Genomic DNA, 21,986 nt, shown 5'->3' on the forward strand with positions numbered 1-21,986 from the left:
TTTTGTGCTTTTAACAACAAAAAGTAAAAAGTACCAATAAACTACACGACCCACAATCCAGACTGCCGTTACGTACGGAGCAGGCGCCGTGCAGAAAGACGCCGCCGCGCATGCGTCACATGTGTGTTGTTGTTTGTGGCGGTAAGATGGCGGCGCTCGGAGACACCTCAGCTCCGGGGGTGAACGGGTTAATACAACAATTCACAGCAATAACAGGTAAAAATAAAGTATTATTTTGCGGTTGAACTATTGGGAAGGTTTGGATGCCTATTAAAGTAAAGGTATATGTACTCTAAATCACTGTATAGGTGCGCAGATTGGCAAAACGGGCTGTTAGTCTTTCTCCTGCGCTGTCAATGCTTTGCAGAGGGAAAAAAGCACAACCAGCTGAACTCTTGAAAGACTCTTTTAATATAAATGTTACGAAGACCGCCATTACAAATCATATTTTACCTTAGAATGTTTTTTAATGTATTTTTCCTGATGTTCTAATGAGAGATAGAGTTTTCGTAGACCAGAGAAAGGGTTTTTCTTCTCTTCTTCCGTGGGTTCTTGTCTGGGAGTGTGGAATGGACGTCGGTTCTACATTACTCTTCTTCATCACCAGCAGGGCTTCATGTTGCGTTACTGTCACCTTCGCCGCGGCTCTTACAGTAACTGCGCTTTTTCTGCACGGTTTCTGCGCGGTTTCTGTGTCAAAATATTGACACTGAGGTATTAAACAATCTCGTATTCCTTAGAATTGATGAATGGCGTTATAGAATTCACTTATTTAACAGGAAGAGGAGAGGAAATTCAGTTGAGGGACTGCTAGTGTTGGAAAGTGAAACGGACATGCGCAGAAGGGACCGGCGGGGGATCGGCGCTTTGAAACAAAAATATGAAAATCCAGCCTCGATAATGAATTTCTCCGTATGAAATATACTCATGTGCTTTTTAATATGCGTGGAAGTAATGAAATATGAGCATAATTTATATTAAAGATTTATGTTTAAACTGTTATTAGTGTTGTTAGTTATCCGGTTTTTAATAGACATTAAAACTTGTATTATTAATCGTTTTATTTTACTGAATTATTAACCTCCATATGTCCATGTCAAGCATATGCATTCAAATCATCAAATCCATGGCAAATTTTCAGGTCGTTTTGTCATTTGGTTTCACGTTATTAAGCACTTTTCAGGATTTTGAATGTAAGCTTTTTTTTTCTAATTAGCTTTTTATTTATTATGATATGATGTGATGTCATGAGTTAGTAATAATACTTTTTTTTTAAAGGTTCAATGTCTTATTAGCTTGGCTTAAATGAAGAAAAAAGACACCTTTTTTTACTTATTGTTTTTTTCTGAGCACTTCATGATCAAATAACCTTAATAATCGGTAAATTTGTGTCCATCACTTCTAGGGGCCACAGAGAGTGTCGGAAAACACATGCTTGAAGCATGCAACAACAACCTGGAAATGGCTGTAACCATGTTTCTGGATGGAGGAGGAATAGCAGAGGAACCCAGCACCAGCTCAAGTTCAGCGGCATCGAGCAGCAGAGCTCCCCCAACAGAGTGAGCATTGCTACATTTTAAAAATATCTTCCTTTTAGTCATATTTTCCATAAGAAAAGGTGGAATATTTTCCTTGAAGCACTGCGCAATCCATTCAGAATCAATGATGTGTGTTTTTACATGGGAATTTGGCTCTGATTTGACCTTTTTGGTAATTTAATGTATATTTTAATCGGATTCTTTTCACAGCGAAGTACGCGCTCCCATTCCCCAGAAGCAAGACATATTGGTGGAACCAGAACCATTATTTGGAGGTATTTGAATGCTTCCTCTGTAATTTTATCCCTGGCTAAGAACTGCCTAATGATAGCACTTTTGTGTTCTTGTCACATATTTAGTGCCTAAGCGAAGACGGCCTGCTCGATCGATATTTGATGGCTTCAGAGACTTCCAGACAGAAACAAGTGGGTGTATAAAATGTTTTAACTTCTAAACAGTGGGAGATCATTTTTTTAAACAAAAGAATATATTGTTGTCCTTTTTTATATTGTGAGTATGTAATGAATTTGAATGTTTTTTTGTTTTTCACCATTTAGTTCGACAAGAGCAGGAGCTTCGCAACGGCGGGACTGTTGATAAGAAACTGAGCACCTTGGCAGACCTCTTCCGTCCCCCTATTGAGCTCATGCACAAAGGCAGCTTTGAGACAGTAAGAAGTCGGCCCCGGTTCACTTTACACCCCACTTTTATCCACTTCAAAGAAGGGATTCAGTTAAGACAGTTAAAATGGATGTTTTTGCTTTATAAATGAATGAAAGCTAAATAACATACGGTACTTTCTGAAAGACAATTGCCAAACATGGAAAATAATTAGTTAAGCTAAATGTTTAAATGAAATCAAATTAAGAATAAAACCATGATTCAGTTTTTTTTGGTCAGAATATATAAACAAATAGAATTTTGTTAGACATAAAAACCACCAAAGTCTAACACCTGTACCATATTTCAGGAGTAAGAAAAAAATCTGAAAAGCGTAATTTGGGTAAAAGTGGAGATTAATGCGTTAATCACTTTGTTAGGGATCTTTTCCCATAGATTAAATCTGTTTAAAAGTTAAAAGACATGGTTCAAAAGGGCAAAGAATGTTGAAATGTCATTGTATTTTGTGAAAGAAGTCAGTAGTTGTGTTCTTTAACAATTTTAGCTTAATGAGTGACCTTTACAGAGATTTTCTTAGCCTGCAGCTAGCAGTCCTGTCTTTTTTGTTTTACTTTTGTATTATTGCTGATAAATAGTTTTTATCTGTTAATCCTGAAATGTTTTCTTCCACCTAATGTTCCAATTTTTTCTCTTGTTTGTGTCTTACAGGCTAAAGACTGTGGACAGCTGGAAAACAAGTGGCTGATGATCAATATTCAGAATGTTCAGGACTTTGCTTGCCAATGTCTGAACAGGGATGTATGGAGTAACGACGCAGTAAAGAACATAATCAGAGAACATTTCATTTTCTGGCAGGTATGTTGTTCTTTCTTTGTCAAGCTGAGTGGAAGTAGAAAAAATATAGATGGCATAAATCTTAAATTGTGCCAAATATAGTAATATGATAACATATCGCAGCGATTCTGGTTTTTAGGTGTCTTTTAAGAGCAACACTACAGAGCTTAAGTTAGACAGGAAGACTCGATAATGGCCATAAAAATGTGTTTCAACTGGAAAAAATAAACAAACGATGAACTTTTGTTATCCTCAAGGTGGCTGTCTAGTCTTATCAGAAAAATATACATTTTTAAACAAAGTTTTAAAAAGATTTTTCTGGAAATTAGTTGAGTAATGTCCCAAATTCACAACAAAATAGGTATAAAGCACTGACCATTTACTATGTAAATTATATCAGGAATTGTAGATGTCCTTTTTTTCTCCCTTGACAGGTTTACCATGACAGTGAAGAGGGGCAGCGATACATTCAGTTCTATAAGTTGAACAAGTTTCCCTACATTTCCATTTTGGATCCACGCACAGGTCAGTGATGAGAAGTCAAAACTGCTGCTTGCTTCTTTTTAAAAAAAAAACAAGTTCAAGTGTCAGGGTTTTGAAAATCCAGTAAAGCTAATAGTAAAGTAACTTTAGGGAAAATCTTTCCTCAAAACAGGTAGAGTATTAACGGTCAAAGGCTTGAATATAAATGGAGATTTAATAAATGCGTACATGTTAGGAATAATGCTCGGCGAGGTGTCTATTATTGGTAATTAATGGACAGCGCAGAGGCATGAGCAGTCCTCCGACCTTGAAGGTCATTATCCTGCTTATACCATGGTCACCTACGAAGGAAATAAATATAAAATGAATCATTAGTGCTTTGATACTGTTCATTTTTACGGTTAAAGTGGAATCTATGCTGAACATCATGTTAAGTGATATAAAGCATCATTTCTGAAGGCAAGTTCAGCTCTTAATTTCGTGTCACACAGCCACTAACCATGTTTTGCGCATTTGTATGTATGACATTTTGGTATTTTGTGTTACATGTGTGATAAACGTAGTTCACAGGTGTGTGGTTGTGTTTGTTGTGCGCAGATGTCTGTTACGTGAATCCGGTTTTCCGCTGTTGAGAATTTTTGGTTGGCTGGGAATTATGCACATGTTTATGCATATTTTTACGTAGTTGATACGCAATTATTACATATATCTTATGCGTGATTTTTGTGAGATGCAGATGCAAATTTGGGGCTTTCCTCAATTGTTCCGCGTATAACTAATGGACTTTCCTGCATGTACCAACGATGTATAACTTTTAATATCGCGTATATGGCACACATATTACGTTCATATTCTGTAATTGACGCCCAAATTATGAATAGGTTGCACATAAACAGAGCAATATTAACGAACGGTTCATGTTTTATGTTAATTGTTTTTTTCGTACCTCTTCCGTGGTTTTTCATGGTTCAGTTGTGATACATCTGTGAAAATTTCACGTAAAGACCACAACTTTTCTCACATTTCCACGTAAATTCACATTTGACAAATTGTCATTTGTGCAATGTGCGTACATGTACATAGTGGCTGTGTGACGCAGTATTTATCGCTCGTTTTTGTCCAGACGATGAAGCAAAAGTTTCGCTGCTATTGGACAAATATTCATCTTTAACTCTGATCATTAAATATGTATCAACAAACAGTTCCTTTGATTAATTAGCAAAAATACAAATATAAACTTTGCTCTGAGTTTCTGTTTTTCCGGTTACCAGCTGACGTTTAGGCCAGCCCTGAAAATAAATAACATTCAGACTGTTTAACCAGAACTTCTCTTTTGGCTGTTTATTATCACTTTTTAATTGACACCTTGCAGCCAATCAGAATGGAGTATTCACTCAGATCATGGTATAACAGAATGACACCCTCATGGTTGCACGGCCTTGTGGGCAGCACTTGGAAACCAGGCAGCGAATGCATGTACATCTGACTAATCAGTTCAACGAAAATTGCTCAACAACAAAAGCTGATGTTTTACCACTTATATAATGTTGGTATCAACTTCCTGAACAAATCCAAAATGTGCTTTAAAATTATGTGATTCTTTCTTAATGTTTGCTTTGACTTTTTGTTGAGAACATTTTTGATGCGCCGATGAAGACATATTTTGTGCGCATGGTTGTGTAATAGTCTCTGCCTCTCTGTTTATACACTTTTACATAGAATGTCTTGCAAATTCTGACCGCTTCTGTTGAAACTGACTTTGATTCAGGTCAAAAAATGGTGGAGTGGAACCAGCTGGACGTGACGTCTTTTCTGGAGCAGGCCACTGGTTTCCTGGCAGAACACGGGCAGCTTGACGGGCCGTCCTGCCATGGACCACCTGCCAAACGAGCTCGCTCTGTGGGTTTCTCATCTCCTGCTTCACCTCTGGTTCTCATTATATCAACGCTTCTCCCCTGAGCTTCAGTTATTGTGCCTAAAATGCTGTTTGAGATGGTTTTAATTGGCTATGTTTTGAAATGGAAATAATCTCAGACATCATTATTTATCTTTAAAAACATCATTTTTTACATATATATATATATATTTTAAAGCCAAAATAAGTCCGATATGTTGTACGTTTGCTTCATAAACATTTCTGTTGATGTCTTACTTTGTTTTCTCTGCTAGGAGAGTCTAATTGATGCCAGTGAAGACAGCCAGCTGGAGGCAGCGATCCGAGCCTCGTTACAGGAAACCCACTATGAGTCCTCGAATGTCGCTGAGGCCCAAGACTCCCCGAGATCAGAAGACGATTCGGACGAGGAGGCCTTCTCCGACAGCGAAGGACCCATCTCTGTCGACGGCTCAGACAGTGAACCATCCACGCCCCTCACTGCCTCAGCGGCCCAGCAACGTCTCCAACCTGACAGCTCAACTTCTTCCTATAGAAAGTCCCCGTACAAAGAAAACAATCACAGTCACAAAAAGGAGGAGAGCAAAAAGAACCATCTGGAACCTTCAGCTCCAGTTCGTCATCCTCAACCTGATGCTGACTCCGGAAGGAACAACTGTTCCTCCCCAGCGGAAAGTGCGTCATCTTCCAAGATCAGCACCACCACAGCCTGTGAAGTGGACTGTCCCGATGACAATGGTGAGACAAACACAATGGTATCGTCTAAGACACTTCAGATTGATGCTCAGTTAAAGAAAAAGCAATAAACAGGACGGCTAGACAGTCTATTGACCATCGGGAATGTGCTGAAACTTGATAATCTGAGATCTAACATGTCTAGAACTGCTCTGAAGCAGCAACCAACCAGGGCAGAGCTTCAGGTAGCAGCTTCAGCTGTCTGCGGCCGAAGAACAGCCTGATGTTAGAAATCTCTCAGGGAATCTTAAAAAACAAAACAGAATTTAAGTAAAGCTGTCTATTTGTCAGCTACTTTATCATTACATCACACTGTAACATTGACGACTGTGAAGTTATATTTTACACTAAAAATAAAGGACTTATTTTATGCATAAAACAGAAATCTTAGCAACAAGTTTAAACTCATTAATTTATTTAACATGTCAGAAAACTAAAATAGCAAAATAATGATTCATGTAGTTTGTAAAAAAAAATAAAAATAAATCCAGTTGACAATTTTCTTGCTTCCTCTGCATGTTTTAGAGCAATCTGCTGACTTTTCAGTGGAAAAGTTCCCTTCAATCAAACTTTAAATGTGGATTATTATTTTTCCAAATGTTTTGGCTTTTATGCACTAAAATTTAGTCAGAAACCGACTGTGATGAAACCATTTTTACCCCTGTCAAGTTTGAGCTCAATTCAGTGAATTTTCTTTTGTCTGTGCCTAGAATGTACATGATTAGAATCGCCACATATATATAGTTTAACAATGAATTATTCATCAAATGATAACACGTCTAAATAAAGCATTGGTTTAGTTATAAGAGGTTCAATCTTGTTTACTAAAACTAACCAGAGAGGAAAAACGACCACAGAAGGGGTCAAACGGAGAAGAGACAGATGTTTGCTGACTCCTTTGACACCTTTTTGAGTGTTTTTGTCGTTTTTTTAATTGTTATCTGTTTGGAAACCAACTGTGTTTTTTCCTGTTAATGAAGGTCCCAAAGCCAGGTTGATGCTCCGCTACCCCGATGGACAGAGAGAGCAAATTTCTTTGTCTTCTAAAGCTAAACTTTTGGTGAGTTGATCCGACACTTCTCCCTGTTTGAAATAACACACAGTGGTCACTCGATTATCGTCAAGTTACGTTCTAAAAATAACCTGCAAGAGTTATTATAGATGTTTTAAGATGGTAAAAGTCCTCACTACACACTTTTCTCAGCCCGGCATTGAGATTTCTACACTTTCCTGTTGTTTCAAAGTTCAAACCTTCATAGAAACACGTATTTTAGAAGGAAACCAAAGATCTGCCAAAGATTGAAGTTTTATTGAAAGACCCACTACAATCTTTTAATCTTTTTTAAAGGTAATTCTGATTATGCCATTTTTACCCAAAATCAAAAATGTGCCCTTTTCTAGGACATAGTTTGGGCATTAGAAATTTTCCCTTGAGTTATGGGCGGGGCTGTTGGCATGGAGCAATCCCTCAATCCCTGCTGAGGGCTAGTTTACAGCCCCACCAAAATAGTGATAAATATTGGAGCTATCTGGACATGCAGTTTTGAGCCCGAGACCAGCTCGGACGAGGAAGACGTACATGGATCTAGTCGTCCACAAGTGGATGCATCAGAATGAAGCGAACCAGGGAGCTTGTGGCCTGCTGGTTCTGTTTTCTACGTCACAAATGAGCCCCGTTTGCAGCTTCATCTTTCCATCCCGTCCTGATTAACAATGTTTAAAAAAATAAATAATCAGAAAATACAATTTTGAGTTTAATTTTCTTCATATATGTCCCCCATCATGAGAAAAAAGCTACAAAATGCCATTTTTCATTGGAGTGGGTCTCTAAATTCTGCAAGCTGAGCACATTCTTTACTGCAGACGACACACAGAAGAGATAGAAGAGATTGATTGACGATTGTCAACAGCCAATCAGGATCCAGAACACAATATACTGTTAAAGAAAACCTAGTGAAACGAGTAACAGCGAGGGACCACTGTATCACAGAAACCTTTTTATTTTTGAACAGTTCCTGGATATCAGCAAATATTAACTCTAGTAAAACAAAGCTCAGCTGTTAAACCGTTTTGTTTTTTGTCTAGGCCCTGGTCAGGCACGTCCAGTCCAAGGGTTACCCTAACGAACGCTTTGAACTCGTCACCAACTTTCCTAGAAGGAAGCTCGCCCACTTGGACTATGACATCACGCTGCAGGAAGCAGGCCTTTGTCCACAGGAGACTGTATTTGTGCAGGAGAGGAACTAGCCCTCCCAGACATGTTGGCCATCAGCTTGTCCATGTCATCAATGTTCTCTGGTAACGATACTGGCTTCAACACCTGAATAACTTTCTTTTGGGGAAGTTAAGCGGGAGGACCCCGGCTCTCTCTCTCCTCCATGTCTTCAACAGGACAGCTGATGGACTTCTGCACATAACTCCACTAGTCTCCGTACTGACATCACACTGAAAACCCGATTTCTTCGTAGTCCTTTTAAACCGACCAGTAAACTGTTTCAGATGTAAGCACTCTTTATTTTTTTAATATTATCTGGTTTACTCTGATGCAGCTTTTTGAACTCTGAGGCACATCAGGACTGAAAACAAACATGTCTCCTGTAAAAAAAAAAAAAAAAAAAAAACAAGACACCAAACTGAAACACCACTTCATTGGTTAATGAAAGGCCATCGAGGACTTTTACTTTCCAGAAAAGGACGGTAAAGGTCAGAGTTTATTTTCCAGCTCTTGTTATATCTGTACATTGGACAAGTAAAGGGAGATCTGTCCTTGTCTTTTTTTTTTCCTGTAATTGTTGAGATTTTTGTAATTATTTAGGAGGTATGAGCATTCCTGGAAAAAAGGCTCAGAGGATACAAGGGGGGGTGGGGTATTTGGTATTTTTGACACAGAGAAATGACAAATGGGAGGTTGTACGCATCTTCAGTCGATGTACAGACGGCTTAGAAAAAAAACTAATATTTAGCGATAGTCTTTGTTTCCTTCCTTTTTCTATATGCTGCCAACAAAATGCTGATGTTGAAATATAACTACCAAAAAAAAAAAAAGAACCAGCAGAATCCTTTTTACTTTGTTTTTTTTTTTTTTTTATAATTTAGGTTTTGTGAATGAAGGAATGATTAAAATTTGAATTTTTGACCCGAATTAAATTCACCACTTAACTGGACATATTGCATGAAATGGCTAAAAAGGTGGACACATTCAGCATAAAATGTAATTTTTTTTTATCTAAATACATTTATTTTACATACAAGAAAACTCTATTATGACTTCTGTTAGAATTCTACGCATTGTTTTAGTGCTCTTAACCTTCCAAAAAAATGTGAAAGTCAAAGTCAGACAAAAGACTGTAAGCTTTGACCAGCTCTTTGTCTCTCCAGTTTTTCTTTGGGTCATCTGGTGGTGCTAATGTGCCTTAAATGTCAACAGCGAAAAAGAAGGTGACTTATAAGGACAGTAGTGCAGGGTTTGAACTCTTTCTTTGGGCTTTTCAGAAATCTCGTCTGGTTCAACAAGCTTCCAATCGTCATGCTAAACTCGCAATTCTTGTGGTGCTTTATTTTTTTTTTCCTTGCAATTCTTTTCTTAGAAGAGTGCACCCATTGCAAGTGGATGGACCCTGAGAGGATGTGTTTAGACTCTATAATCTGTCTTTACAGCCTCGTGATTCAGGATTAGTCAGAATTCTTATAAAAAGATGGACAATGTTGGCCCTCAAACTAGAATCTTCTGCCCTTCTTTTTTAACAATATGCTAATTAAAGTATGTCTTACGGTCTCACCGACTGACTTGTACCCAGAGTCTGTGCAGAGGTTAAAGTTGGCACAACCCTAACCCTGTGTCGCCACCCCTACTGAACCATGGGCAAGAAGAGGCAACACCAGGAAGAGCAATGATGTATAAGCAATCAGAAGAACAACAAATAAAATCCTATGATGAGAACAGGAAATATGGTAGAGGATGACATTTCCGACCATTACATCGATGACGAGCTGTTTCTGCAAAACTCACGAGATTGCGGGTCAAATTAAACTCCTCCTGTTGGCTAATCCATGTGGATTAGTAACCATTGAAACATGACCAACAAATAACACTAGAAAAATACTTTTTAGGTTACAAAAAGACTTACAAAGGTTTTTTTTTTCTGAAAAAAGTTCAAAATGAACCTTTAAAAACAAAAAAGGCACAAAGGTTTTAGTTTCACATCATTTCCATTCTGCCATCAGAGAGAGAGACCCCTCCTGATTGTTTAATCATTGATGGTGATATATTTGGTGAATATTATTGCTTTAAAGAAGAAGAGAAGCCATTCCAGTAGGAGCACTTTGAGGATCTGATCTTTTCTTTCACCAAACACAACCCAACAGGGAAAACTGATCATTAAAGCTTCTCATTTGATTTACAGCTATTGTAATTGGTGTTTGATTTTTCACTTGACTTGTGTTATTCAGGTTGTCTTTGTTATTCCACTAAAGAAGAGGAGCCCAGCTGATGTTTGGGAGAGTCAGATCAGGACAATGGTCAGAGATGAAGAAAAACACCCACAGCTGCACAAATAGATGGCTCAAGTTTGCTCCCCAGGATGTGTGCAGTTTACATTCTCAAACCAGCTGATTTTTTTTTTTTGTGTAAAGGACAAAAAAAAAGTCCTCGTGAACAGAAACAACCTTTTTCAAAATGTCGTAAAAATGCCATTATTAATGTGGAAATTTCTGGCCAGTAGCAACGACCCACATTTATTTCACATTAAAGCTAAATTAATCAGTCAGTCCTGAGTTTTTATTCAGGCAATCAGGCCAGCAGACTTCAAACCTGGTTTGTTTGAAACTGTTGCATAACAGGCTATTGCCCTCAGTCATCTGTTGGCCTTCTGGCTGTTCCTGGGATGGATCGATGGAAGTTAATGTGTAACCGGTGAGCAATCTTCAGTCTCTATTCAGAAGCAGGTCATCAGTTTCCATATCAAATTCATTTCAGATGTCATGAGCAGGACGCAGCCGTGGTTTCAACAACATTTGAGATTTCTTTTTAAATCTGATGATCTCAAAAGTCTCATTTATTTTATTTTTATGCTGAAAATTACAAGAAAAAGCAAAAATATTTATTCAAAACAGCATAAAAGAAGGCTTAAAAAAGAGAAAGCTCTGCTTCAAACTTTTGTTGCAGCATTTTGACCCCACATTGATATGAATTCACCATCATTTGGTCAAACTTAAATACCCATAATGCATTGCGAGTTTTCAGTTGGATCAACATTGTACTACTTGGATATTTTTTTCTCTTTTTTCTGTAGTGGCTGATAAATAAAAGTATGCAATTCTCTGTCGAAATTTCTCCTAAACATTGAATGTTTTTCATCTAAAGGTCCAAAAGAAGCATTTAAAAAAAATTGAGCTTCTTCATTTTGTGGAAAATTAAAAAAAAATAATAAGATGATAAGCTTATCTGCCCTAACTTTCCAGCCAAAATGATGCAAACTGTGTGGGACGAGGTCACAACCTTGATTTCAAAATACAGTTACAAATTGTCCATGCGTACTAGAATCTTCCTGCCTTTAGTTCTAGGTTTCAAAACAATGTTTCGTTGTCGTCATGGAGAATATGTTCTCAAATGACGTATCTGGTTTAATATATGTTAAAATATTGGCAAGAGCTTTAATTTTTGTAAAACAAATCTTGCAAAAAAGACAAATGTGAGCGTGCAACGTTTAAATGTTGACTCAAATGTCAGCCTGCTGAATGATTTCCCTGATGAATGCACATTCATCTGGAAGGAGGCCACAAACAACAGCTTTACTGTTCAAAGCCTTTATGGGAACAAAAAACAGTATTCCAAATGATATACACTACGATGAGTTTCCAATTTAACCATAAATGGTTTGAAAAATAGGTAAAGACAAAGAGTTCAGGCCACATGGAGCGGTCAGATTCAAAGGTTAAATTGTCTCTGTATGTTGGTGAAATGGATCAGCCAAAAGGCCACTCTGCTGTGATTGGCTGTTACCCAGCAGGCCGTATCTGAACAAACACTGCTGATTGTCTGCAGACAGAGACTGACCAGAAGTCCTGAAAGGTGCTTAAATTCACCTCACACCTTCAGCAATGGCTTGTTTTTCAAATGAACACAGTTTGGAGCTTGAAAGTTATTTTTTTTGTGCGGCATGTTTTTTTCCCTATAATTTAGGGGTTTGGATGTAGTTCAGAGAAAGGAAAGTATAGAGACCTGCTGAAACCACTCGTGCTTTCAAGCGGAGGTGTCAACCCTCAATGTAGAAGTCCCCAATGTGCAGTTTCAGACAGAAAAGCCTGACCCCGGTGCCCCCTATTGTTGCTTACAGAGGCCTCTGCCGTGCACTCTGCTGACTTATGGCTCTGATGGTCAGGTTTCTAAATGGCACAACTCTCCTCCTCTGGATCTTTATTGAATATAGAGAAATATCAGGAATACAGATCCAATGAAATCAATCATTGAGAAGAAAAAAAGCTCACCAGTACCTCAAACAAAACAAAAAAACGTTGTCAGGATAAAAATGCTTATCAAGCTCAAATGGACTTATGATACAATTACATAACAGACATTATCCTGTCGAGCAACTGAAGCTCTGCAGGAGCGAAACATGCAAAAAAGAGTGAATCCCAACGTCCACCACCATTCTGTTTCAATTTTGATGCCAGGCCCTTTTCAACTGCTTTGCTTTTATGAACATTTTCCAAACTGGAACAAATGGAAGAAGAAATTAATTTGTGACAACACAGTTAGCTCCGTGTTAATGTCCAGAAAAACAGCCTTTAAAAATCATAAAATGAGTGTGGAACAGCCTATCAGTTTTTACCTCATTGGATATCATAAATTCCTAATTCCTTTTTTTAATGCTTTCTAAAAGAGAGTCATTTAGTGCTTTTCTCTTTCTGTCTTTCGGTTTTTCTGTTTAAATATTTTTCATACTGATTGTTAGAAGCAAAAGAACACAACCAGAAAAAAATCATACATTTAATCACATGTAACACATGCACACAACTCCAAATACAATCCTCTAGAATTAATACTAATAACGCATTGAGCATTATTTAAGCAATAAATGAGAAAAGAAGAAGTTAAAAACTAAGCTGGAAAAAGTCCTTTCCCACAGAACAGGAAGTTCTCAGATCTTCAGGGAGGCTGTTCCATAGATGGAGCTCACATGACCTCACTGTAGGCTGAAGGAGGTTGAGACCCAATTTTCGGTTCTTTGAGCCCTTTATTTTGGGGCTGACTCTGTGAAGTACTCCATGATTATAAATCTTCATGACTGCACAGTTTGGATGAGAATATGTTGCTGCGTGTTTATTTTTCAACCAAATATCAATCCTTTGATCTTTTCAACACAATATCACAATTCTGTGTGGAGTTTGTATGTTCTCCCGGGGTTTTCTCCAGGGACTCCGGCTTCCTGCCACTGTCCAGAAACATGCTTCGTAGGTTAAGTGGTTACTCTAAATTGTCCCTACAAGCGTGAATATGAGTGTGCATGGGTGTGTGATTTGTGTGACCCTGCGACAGACTGGCGACCTGTCCAGGATGTCTCCTGCCTTCGCCCACGAGTGGCCGGGATAGGCTCCAGCAGCCCCATGACCCCGAAAGGGACAAAATGGGTTTAGAAGATGAATGAATGAATGAAACACAATTTTGTTGACAGTTCTATTACATGCAGTTTTATGAAGAAAACCTTGGAAAATATTTTTATTCAGAGGAGTGACAATCCTATCATTCAGACCTTACTTGTTTGTCTTTTCTCCATTGTATATTTAAGCAATTTTGATGTGAAATTGCATGAACTTTGCCCTATTGAAAAGGGTTTGTAGTTATATATTGTATAGAAACATTTGGTTGTTTTTTTCTTTAGAAACATTGGACACTTGAATAATGTTTTATAACTTCTTTCCATGCAGCATTCTTTTTTTTTTTTAAATCTTCTCATGTGACATTGTGTTAACATCCCAAATCTCAAAAAGTGCCCACTTTCTTTCATGCATTGCTCCTCCTGCAACTGTCTTATATTGGTAAATCAACATGTCAAATTTAACAAATATGCGTGTTTTGGTGGCTTTCCTGGAACTCTGAGCCTGGAAATGCCCCTTGTAATAGTTTTCTGCTCTTGTGAATTGCCCCAAAGCCTCCAAACAAAAGCCTTACTGTGTTGAGTGTCTGATTTTCCAACATGTGGAAATTTTGGAGAGGCTTTTTTATCTCTCCGTGCGCCCTCGTGCTTGAGCGCACCAAAGTACAAAATCGCGCACCGTGCGTTAGGAAACCTGAGCAAACTGTGGTATTTTATCTCTTGGCTCAGTTTGCTATAAAAGCCAGAGTTGCCTCCCAGTCTCCCTGCTCCAGCGGTCCAGAGACCCACCGTTCAGCATGAAGCCTCTCCTCCTCTTGACACTGCTCGGATGTCTTGGTATGAAACAAAAATTGCACTTCATTTCTTTGCGACTAAATTAAACGTTGTGATTTTTTTACGCAGCCGCTGCGCTCGCGGTTCCTGCTCAGAAGGTGAAATGGTGCGTAAAGTCGGACCAAGAATTCAGAAAATGTTCAGATCTGGCAGCGGCATCTCCCGCCTTCTCCTGCGTGAAGAAAGAAAGCACCCTTGACTGTATCATTGCAATCAAGGTGAGATTTTTTGGGGTCATTTTTATCATTAATAACGTTATTCTTGTTGTTATTATTATAATTTAAATGTTCTCAACAATCTATTATACGAGCTCATAAAAAAGTTAATTTGGAGTTTTGCAGTAAAAAAACAATATCCTTTTTTATATTATATAGTAAGGAATGTAGAAATAATATATACTCATCAGTGCATCTTCAGAATAAAATTTTTCCTTTCAAAATCTTTATCAATACTTCAGTTGACAGAATGAATAAAAACAAATGTAATATGTAATGTAGTTGCAAAAAAAGCCACTTTCTAGTGTATTTCTTGGAAAACCAATTTGTCATAAGCGTTGAAGTGAAATGTTGTGCATTGTCATACAGGCTGGTGAAGCAGATGCCATCACTGTGGATGGAGGAGACGTTTACACTGCTGGTCTTAACAACTATGACCTGCACCCCATCATTGCTGAAGACTACGGCACCTGTACGTTTATTTGTTACCAGTAAGCAACAAAATTAACCTTGAGCTAGGGCATTTCCATGTACTTATTTATTTTAATGTATTCAGCATCAGAAACCTGTTACTACGCTGTTGCTGTTGCCAAGAAGGGAACCACATTTGGCATCAGAGATCTCAGAGGGAAGAAATCGTGCCACACAGGATTGGGGAAATCTGCAGGCTGGAACATTCCCATTGGGACTTTGGTGTCCATGGACATCATTCAGTGGGCAGGCGTTGAGGATAAACCAGTGGAAGAGGGTGAGTGGTTCCAAACAGTCATCAGAAAGCCAAAAGTGACACCAGTGAGTACTTTGGAAACAGCAGAATAGAGACTTTGTATGATCACTGATGAAGACAGAAAAAAAACCCACATGCTTGGATGTGTTTCTAATGCTGTAAAAAAGGGAAGAATTTTCCATGCATTATATATATATAACTTTTTTTTTGGGTGCAAAGTGTCTAAATTGAATGCAAATTGGAGTTTCACTGTCCTGAAAAAACAAAGTATTTTCAGATCTTTCCATTTATTCATTATTTCTGCAGAGGTGAGCACCTTCTTTCAGGCCAGCTGTGTCCCAGGGGCAACAAGGGGTTCCAAGCTTTGTGAGCTCTGCAAAGGAGACTGTTCAAGATCCCAGAAGGAGCCTTACTATGACTACAATGGAGCCTTCAAGTCAGTAAAAGCCTGTCACACATGACACTTTCACTGTGGAAGAAACTGTGGACACTGGGGACATTTCACATGTGAAGTGTGAAACATCTTTTCTGTTTTATAGCTGTCTGGCTGAAGGTGCCGGGGATGTGGCTTTTGTGAAACATCTCACCGTACCTGGTCAGTGTCAAATACTCATTCTAACACGTACAATAATACTTTTTCTGCAGCAGCTAAACACTTAAAAAATATAGAGAAAAAGAAATCACAAGGTTCTGGATTATATGAGTCTTCAGCACAGTTTATTGCTATTGAAGTTGCATTTGTTTTCATATAATCTTTTATCTATTCTCTATCATTCTGCACAGTGGTGCAGTGGTTAGCGCTCTTGTCTCACAGCAAGAAGCCCCCCAGTTCAAGTCCCAGCTGGGGGACCTGAAACAGAACATCAACGGGGGACCTTTCTGTGTGGAGTTTGCATGTTCTCCCTGTGCCTGTGTGGGGTCTCTCCAGGGTCTCTGGCTTCCTAGCTTCCTAGTTTCTAGCTTCCTCCCACTGTCCAAAAACGTGCTTTATAGGTCAATTGGACACTCTAAATTGTCCATAAGTGTGAGAGTGAATGGATGTGTGAATATGTGTTCCTACGACAGACTGGCGACCTGTCCAGGGTGTCCCCTGCCTTCGGCCACAAGTGGCCGGGATAGGCTCCAGCAGCCCCGTGACCCCAAAAGGGATGAAACAGAAGAAAATGAATTAATCTATTCTCACCATTCTTTTATTAATAAAGAAAATAACCTTAAGACAAGCTGTAAGCTGTAAATAGATTCAGAGTTACGTTAAAAAAATAAGATTTGGGTTCGTGTCCCTCCTTCAGATCAAGAGAAGTCCAAATATGAGCTCCTGTGCCGGGATAACACCAGAGCCCCAATTGATGACTACAAGAAATGCAACTTGGCCAGAGTTCCAGCTCATGCTATTGTCACCCGCAAGGACCCACAGTTGGCTGAATTGATCTGGACAAGCCTCAACTCAGTGCAGGTAAATCAAGAACTGTTTGCACAGCTCCTCAAAAAGCTTATATGCTGTCTTTTGAAATGACAAAAGACTTGCACTAAACCAAGCAGAACAAAAATATACAAATGTCTCTCAGTGTTTAAAATTGCTTTTTATCTCTATTGTCTTCTCAGAACTTCAACCTCTTCTCCTCTGAAGCTTATGCTCCTTCAAAGAATCTGATGTTCAAGGATTCAACCCAGAGGCTGGTGAAGCTGCCACAAAACACAGACTCCTTCCTGTACCTGGGTGCTCAGTACATGAGCATTGTCCGTTCTCTCAAAAAAGGTATAAACAAGGAAAAGACATGGACAAAGTCATCAAACACTTGTTGACACAGACTTCACCTTTGTATTTTGTTTCTTCCTCTTCAGAGCAGACCGTCGGCACAAACTCCAATGCCATTAAATGGTGTGCCGTGGGCCACGCTGAAACTGCAAAGTGTGACACCTGGAGCATCAACAGTGTGACTGATGACACAGCCGCCATCGAATGCCAAAATGCCCCTTCAGTTGAAGAATGCTTAAAGAAAATTATGGTGACGCTTTTTGTGACATCAGTGTTTCCCAATGTTTACACCATCTAGAGGCACCAGTTTGCCGACACAATCTTTCTTTTGCAGCGCAAAGAAGCAGATGCAATGGCAGTGGATGGAGGAGAGGTGTACACAGCTGGAAAGTGTGGTCTGGTTCCAGCCATGGTGGAGCAGTACGATGCAGGTATGATTTGGAGATAGCACAAAAGCCACATTGTACTCTTTGATCTAAGCTTTCCTGCTTGATTCATTTTGGATCCTTTTCTCTCCCACAGAGTTGTGCAGCTCCTCTGGAGGTACCCTAACTATTTATAATCTTCTTTCAATAATAAAGTCCCTTTTTAGGATTAGCCTATTTGATGTGGCTATGCTGAGGTGCACTATTTAATCCAGACTTGAACCATTTCACTGTAGAAATTCATCCTGCAAAAGGTAGCTCTTCCTATAGTAAATTGGATTTTATAAAAGGTGCTTTCTAAATAAAATGTATTATTAATTCGATTAGTACTATTATTACTTCGGTGTTAGTTATTGTATGTCAATATAATTACCCCAGGTTGACCCAAATTGGAGAAAATACATCATTTTGGGTAAACATCATCGGAAAATTGTTATTTTGAGGTAAATATAAATAAAACCGACTAAGAAAATATATAATCACAGTTAATCGTGAGTTACACAAGCACTGCATTAGTTGTAACAAACACAAATCTCTGTACCCAAATGAATACCGACTATACAAACTAAACTGTTGCAATTTAAAGCCATGCCTTCTGCTGTTTGTGTTTTTTAACATGTACATTTGCCTGACTCAATCTATACTCTGTGTCTTGGGGTATTCCCATTCTCAGGCCAAGCTTCTTCATACTATGCTGTGGCTGTGGTTAAGAAAGACTCTGGAGTGACATGGGAAAACCTTAAAGGAAAGAAGTCTTGCCACACTGGCATTGGCAGAACTGCTGGGTGGAACATCCCCATGGGCCGCATCTATGATCAGACTAAAGACTGCGATTTCAGTAAGTTTTTATTTAATTTTTTTGGTCACAAAGATCAAAATGTCATAGCAGATTCAGAAGATATAAAACTGCCCTCTTGATATATTTCAGAATTTCTGTGGGCACCAAACCAGTTTCATTTTTTAAATCTTGCACCAGTCTGTGTCTGAACAAGTGAATATCATTAAAAAGTGAATCATTTTGTCAGTGTTCAGATAAAAAAGAAAGCTAGAAATGAATAACAGTAGAGACTTTTAGAAGGTCTAAAGAACGTCGGAGAATCCTTACAAAAGCAGGAGAGTCATGAGGCCAACAATGTTCGGACCTTAGAAAAAAACAGACACAAAAACAGGAAGTATTATTGAGGTTAAAGATATTATTTATCATTTTTAATAGTGTCTTACTGAGCCTCTGCCTTCCTCAGCTAAGTTCTTCCCCAGTGGCTGTGCCCCCGGAGCCGAAGCCAGCTCTTCATTCTGCACTCTGTGTAAAGGCAGCGGCAAAGCTGTCGGAGATGAGGCCAAGTGCAAAGCCAGGCCCGAAGAGCAGTACTACGGTTATGCTGGAGCCTTTAGGTACGCTGTAAAGAAATAACTTATCTTGTGAAAAGTTAATGCTATGATCAATTTTTTCTGACAATAATCTTTGATGTGTTTGAGAAGACATACCCTCTTTTATATTACAGTAGCAATTTCTGTAAAGCTGAAGGAAAGAAACAGATGTGTCACTTGGGAGATGTTTGTAATTGTGCCTTAAAAGGTACAAAAGCCAAATTTGACTGGGTTTTTTTTGGTATCAGCTTGGAGACCTGAAAATCCACTCCAATCCTTTTTTGAGCTTTTTTGAAAGCTTTCCCAGTAGATTTTAAATTATGAATATGCCATTTTTTTTTAGCCCAAATCAAAGAAAAGGTGCTGTTTTCTCGGACATAGTTTCTGCAAAGCGGCAGTATTTCATTCAAAATTTGCCTCTGACTTGTGGGTGGGATTGTTGCCCCAGAGCAACCCGCCCCTTTTCCCCTCCCCAATTCTGAGAGCTCAGAGCAGGGAGCTTGCAGTCCACCCAGTGTCTTTTGTGCATGACAAATGAGCTCTTTTAAAAACTGAATTTCTTCGACTGCTCCTGATTAACAACAATTTGAATAAAGAAATACTCAGAGATGCCATTTGAGCTTAATTTTCTGTATATATCTCCTCCATCATTAGAAAAATGCCACAAGAATATGTTAAAAACACAAAAACACGATTTTTATAGTAGCGGGTCTTAAATTGTATAAATTCTAGTGTTATATGATCTTTGTTGATGATAAAACATGCAATAATATGCTGTTTTCTCATTCTTTTGCTCATTAACACAGTAGAGTTCTCATAACTTGCTCGGTGAGTCCATGTTTAATTCCATCCAATGTTGACAGGTGCCTGGCTGAGGGAGCAGGGGATGTTGCCTTCATCAAGCACACGATTGTTGGTGAAAACACCGACGGTGAGAAGCAAACACTGACACGTCTTTCCATCTTTTGTTCTCTGCTGCTTCCTTTTTAAACCATGACATGTTTCTAAGCACTGTCTGTCTTTGTGTTCTCAAAGGTAACGGTCCTGATTGGGCTCGCAGTCTGAAATCTGATGACTACCAGCTGATCTGCCCTGGAAAGGGTCCAGTGCCAATCTCTGAATATGCCAGTTGTAATTTGGCGGTTGTGCCAGCACACGCAGTAGTGACTCGTCCAGAGAGCCGCAGTGACGTTGTGCGCGTCCTCCAGGTTCAACAGGTTAGTAACAAGCCTATAGGCTTCCATGGCTTGGTTTTGTGGAACAGTTTGTAGAAATTCACATTTCCCAAATTTTACCACATGAAATTTTTAGCGACGTGGACATGTGGTTTACTAAATAAAAACATGATGACTTGACAATGTGCCATTTCAGAGTCTAGATTAAGACCAGTTTGTTCTCTTTCCTCAGACCTTCTTTGGAGCCAGTGGAAGCGATCCTTCATTCAAGCTCTTCCAATCCCAGAATGGAAACAACCTCCTGTTCAAGGACTCTACCAAGTGTCTCCAGGAGGTTCCTGCTGGAACAAGCTATGATCAGTTTTTGGGATCTGGGTACATGGAGGCCATGACCTCCCTCAGAAAATGCAGTGACACAGCTTCAGGTTTGTGCTGCTCATAGAATAATAAGTAGGCAGTTTTATTACGAGTCAAATGGTTTTTTTTTTCACTAGCTGCGGTTACGTGTGCAAAATGTCTGTGATCGTATCAAAGATCAGATTAGAATTGAAATGTGTACATAAGCCCTTAAGAACTTTATCCGATTATTTCAAACATTTACATATGCCACACTTTTGATCGGAATAAATCATTTTGACATGCGCAGGACTATCTAAAATACCAGAAATGGCCGTAGAATAAGAAATAGCGAGTTTCACAAACAAAGCTGTGGCATAGATCCTCTAAACGTGCTTTTATTATTAAGTGACTGTTTGCTTATAATTTTCTAAATCTGTGTGGCCAACAACAGAATCCTTCTCTGTAGCGCCACACCGTCTATGCATGGCATAAAAGCCAGCCCAGTAGTGACCCACAATCAGAACAAATTGTTTAATATGCACCACAATCGGATCAACAATCAGCATAACCCACCTATCTTGACCGGACTGAGTCTGATCAGGTCAAACACGGTGTGTTTACATGATGCATTTTTATTCTGGTCAGGCGTTTATTCCGACAGCTTTTGTCCATGTAAATGAAGCTAGTGACTTCCCTCCATCATGCACACTTTTGCACTGGATTCTAAATCACCTCTGCTCTGTTCTCCTTCCAGATCTGGAGAAATCTTGCACTTTCCACTCTTGTCAGCAGACCTAAAGGCAGTGGGAACGGTGCAGACGCTCAGCTGGATTTAAGTGATTTAAATACTTACCGACACTTCCAACACTACAACTTAATCAAATTAAGGTTTTGTGCTACAACTGGATCCATTTTCATGAATGCAGACGACATAGATAGACCACATTCTTCAAATCAATATAGCTATTCCCTCTGCATGCAGTTACTCTAATGCTGCTTGAAACAAAAATTTTCACTTTCCCAATGAGATCAACCTGTGTACTAAAGAAATGTAACATTCATCAAATAAAAGAATTTTTACTACTATTTTTGTGTGAATTGTCTTGTTTACTATCAGAAAATTACCAGTTGTTTAAAAAAAATGATATTTCATAGAAAGTAGTTAAGGTGACAAAGTAAATCTAGACCACTGTCCATTGAAAAAACTAATAGGAGAATCCAGTGCCTCTTACTTTTTAACTATTTTGGGATTTTTTAAATTTTTTTTATTCAAGTCAAATCAAACCAGTTTTTTTTTAAAGGGTTAATTTATGGACAATCAACATCTATTTTTCCCCATGGGATATGAAATATATTCTACTTTTATTCCTATTGCTTAATTGCTTGTTTGCTTTCTAATTCTATACTTATAAAAGAGGACATACATTTTTTGTAATATTTTGCCCTC

The 21,986-nt window shown here is 38.7% G+C and overlaps 2 protein-coding genes across 2 annotated transcripts; both read left to right on the forward strand.

Moving 5' to 3' along the window:
• Positions 1-59: 59 nt before the first annotated feature.
• ubxn7 (UBX domain protein 7) lies at positions 60-10,507 on the forward strand. Its single transcript, XM_004079255.5, has 11 exons — positions 60-216; positions 1,406-1,559; positions 1,749-1,813; positions 1,898-1,963; positions 2,096-2,208; positions 2,868-3,014; positions 3,428-3,518; positions 5,245-5,375; positions 5,646-6,108; positions 7,086-7,165; positions 8,191-10,507. Exons 1-11 carry the CDS (start codon positions 111-113, stop codon positions 8,350-8,352), a joined length of 1,578 nt encoding a protein of 525 aa, XP_004079303.3. The 5' UTR covers positions 60-110; the 3' UTR covers positions 8,353-10,507.
• Positions 10,508-14,492: 3,985 nt separating this feature from the next.
• tfa (transferrin-a) lies at positions 14,493-21,611 on the forward strand. Its single transcript, NM_001122912.1, is given in 19 exon segments — positions 14,493-14,537; positions 14,604-14,752; positions 15,119-15,221; positions 15,306-15,497; positions 15,783-15,912; positions 16,016-16,071; positions 16,766-16,929; positions 17,079-17,232; positions 17,319-17,482; positions 17,567-17,663; positions 17,755-17,775; positions 18,331-18,495; positions 18,899-18,926; positions 18,928-18,984; positions 18,987-19,049; positions 19,889-19,956; positions 20,061-20,242; positions 20,433-20,625; positions 21,294-21,611. Coding segments are annotated over 19 exon segments (2,070 nt in total). The 5' UTR covers positions 14,493-14,497; the 3' UTR covers positions 21,338-21,611.
• The last annotated feature ends 375 nt before the right edge of the window (positions 21,612-21,986 follow it).

Source organism: Oryzias latipes, chromosome 17, assembly GCF_053564925.1.
Source record: "Oryzias latipes strain Hd-rR chromosome 17, Olatipes_Hd-rR_3.1".
Taxonomy (NCBI): Eukaryota; Metazoa; Chordata; class Actinopteri; order Beloniformes; family Adrianichthyidae; genus Oryzias; species Oryzias latipes.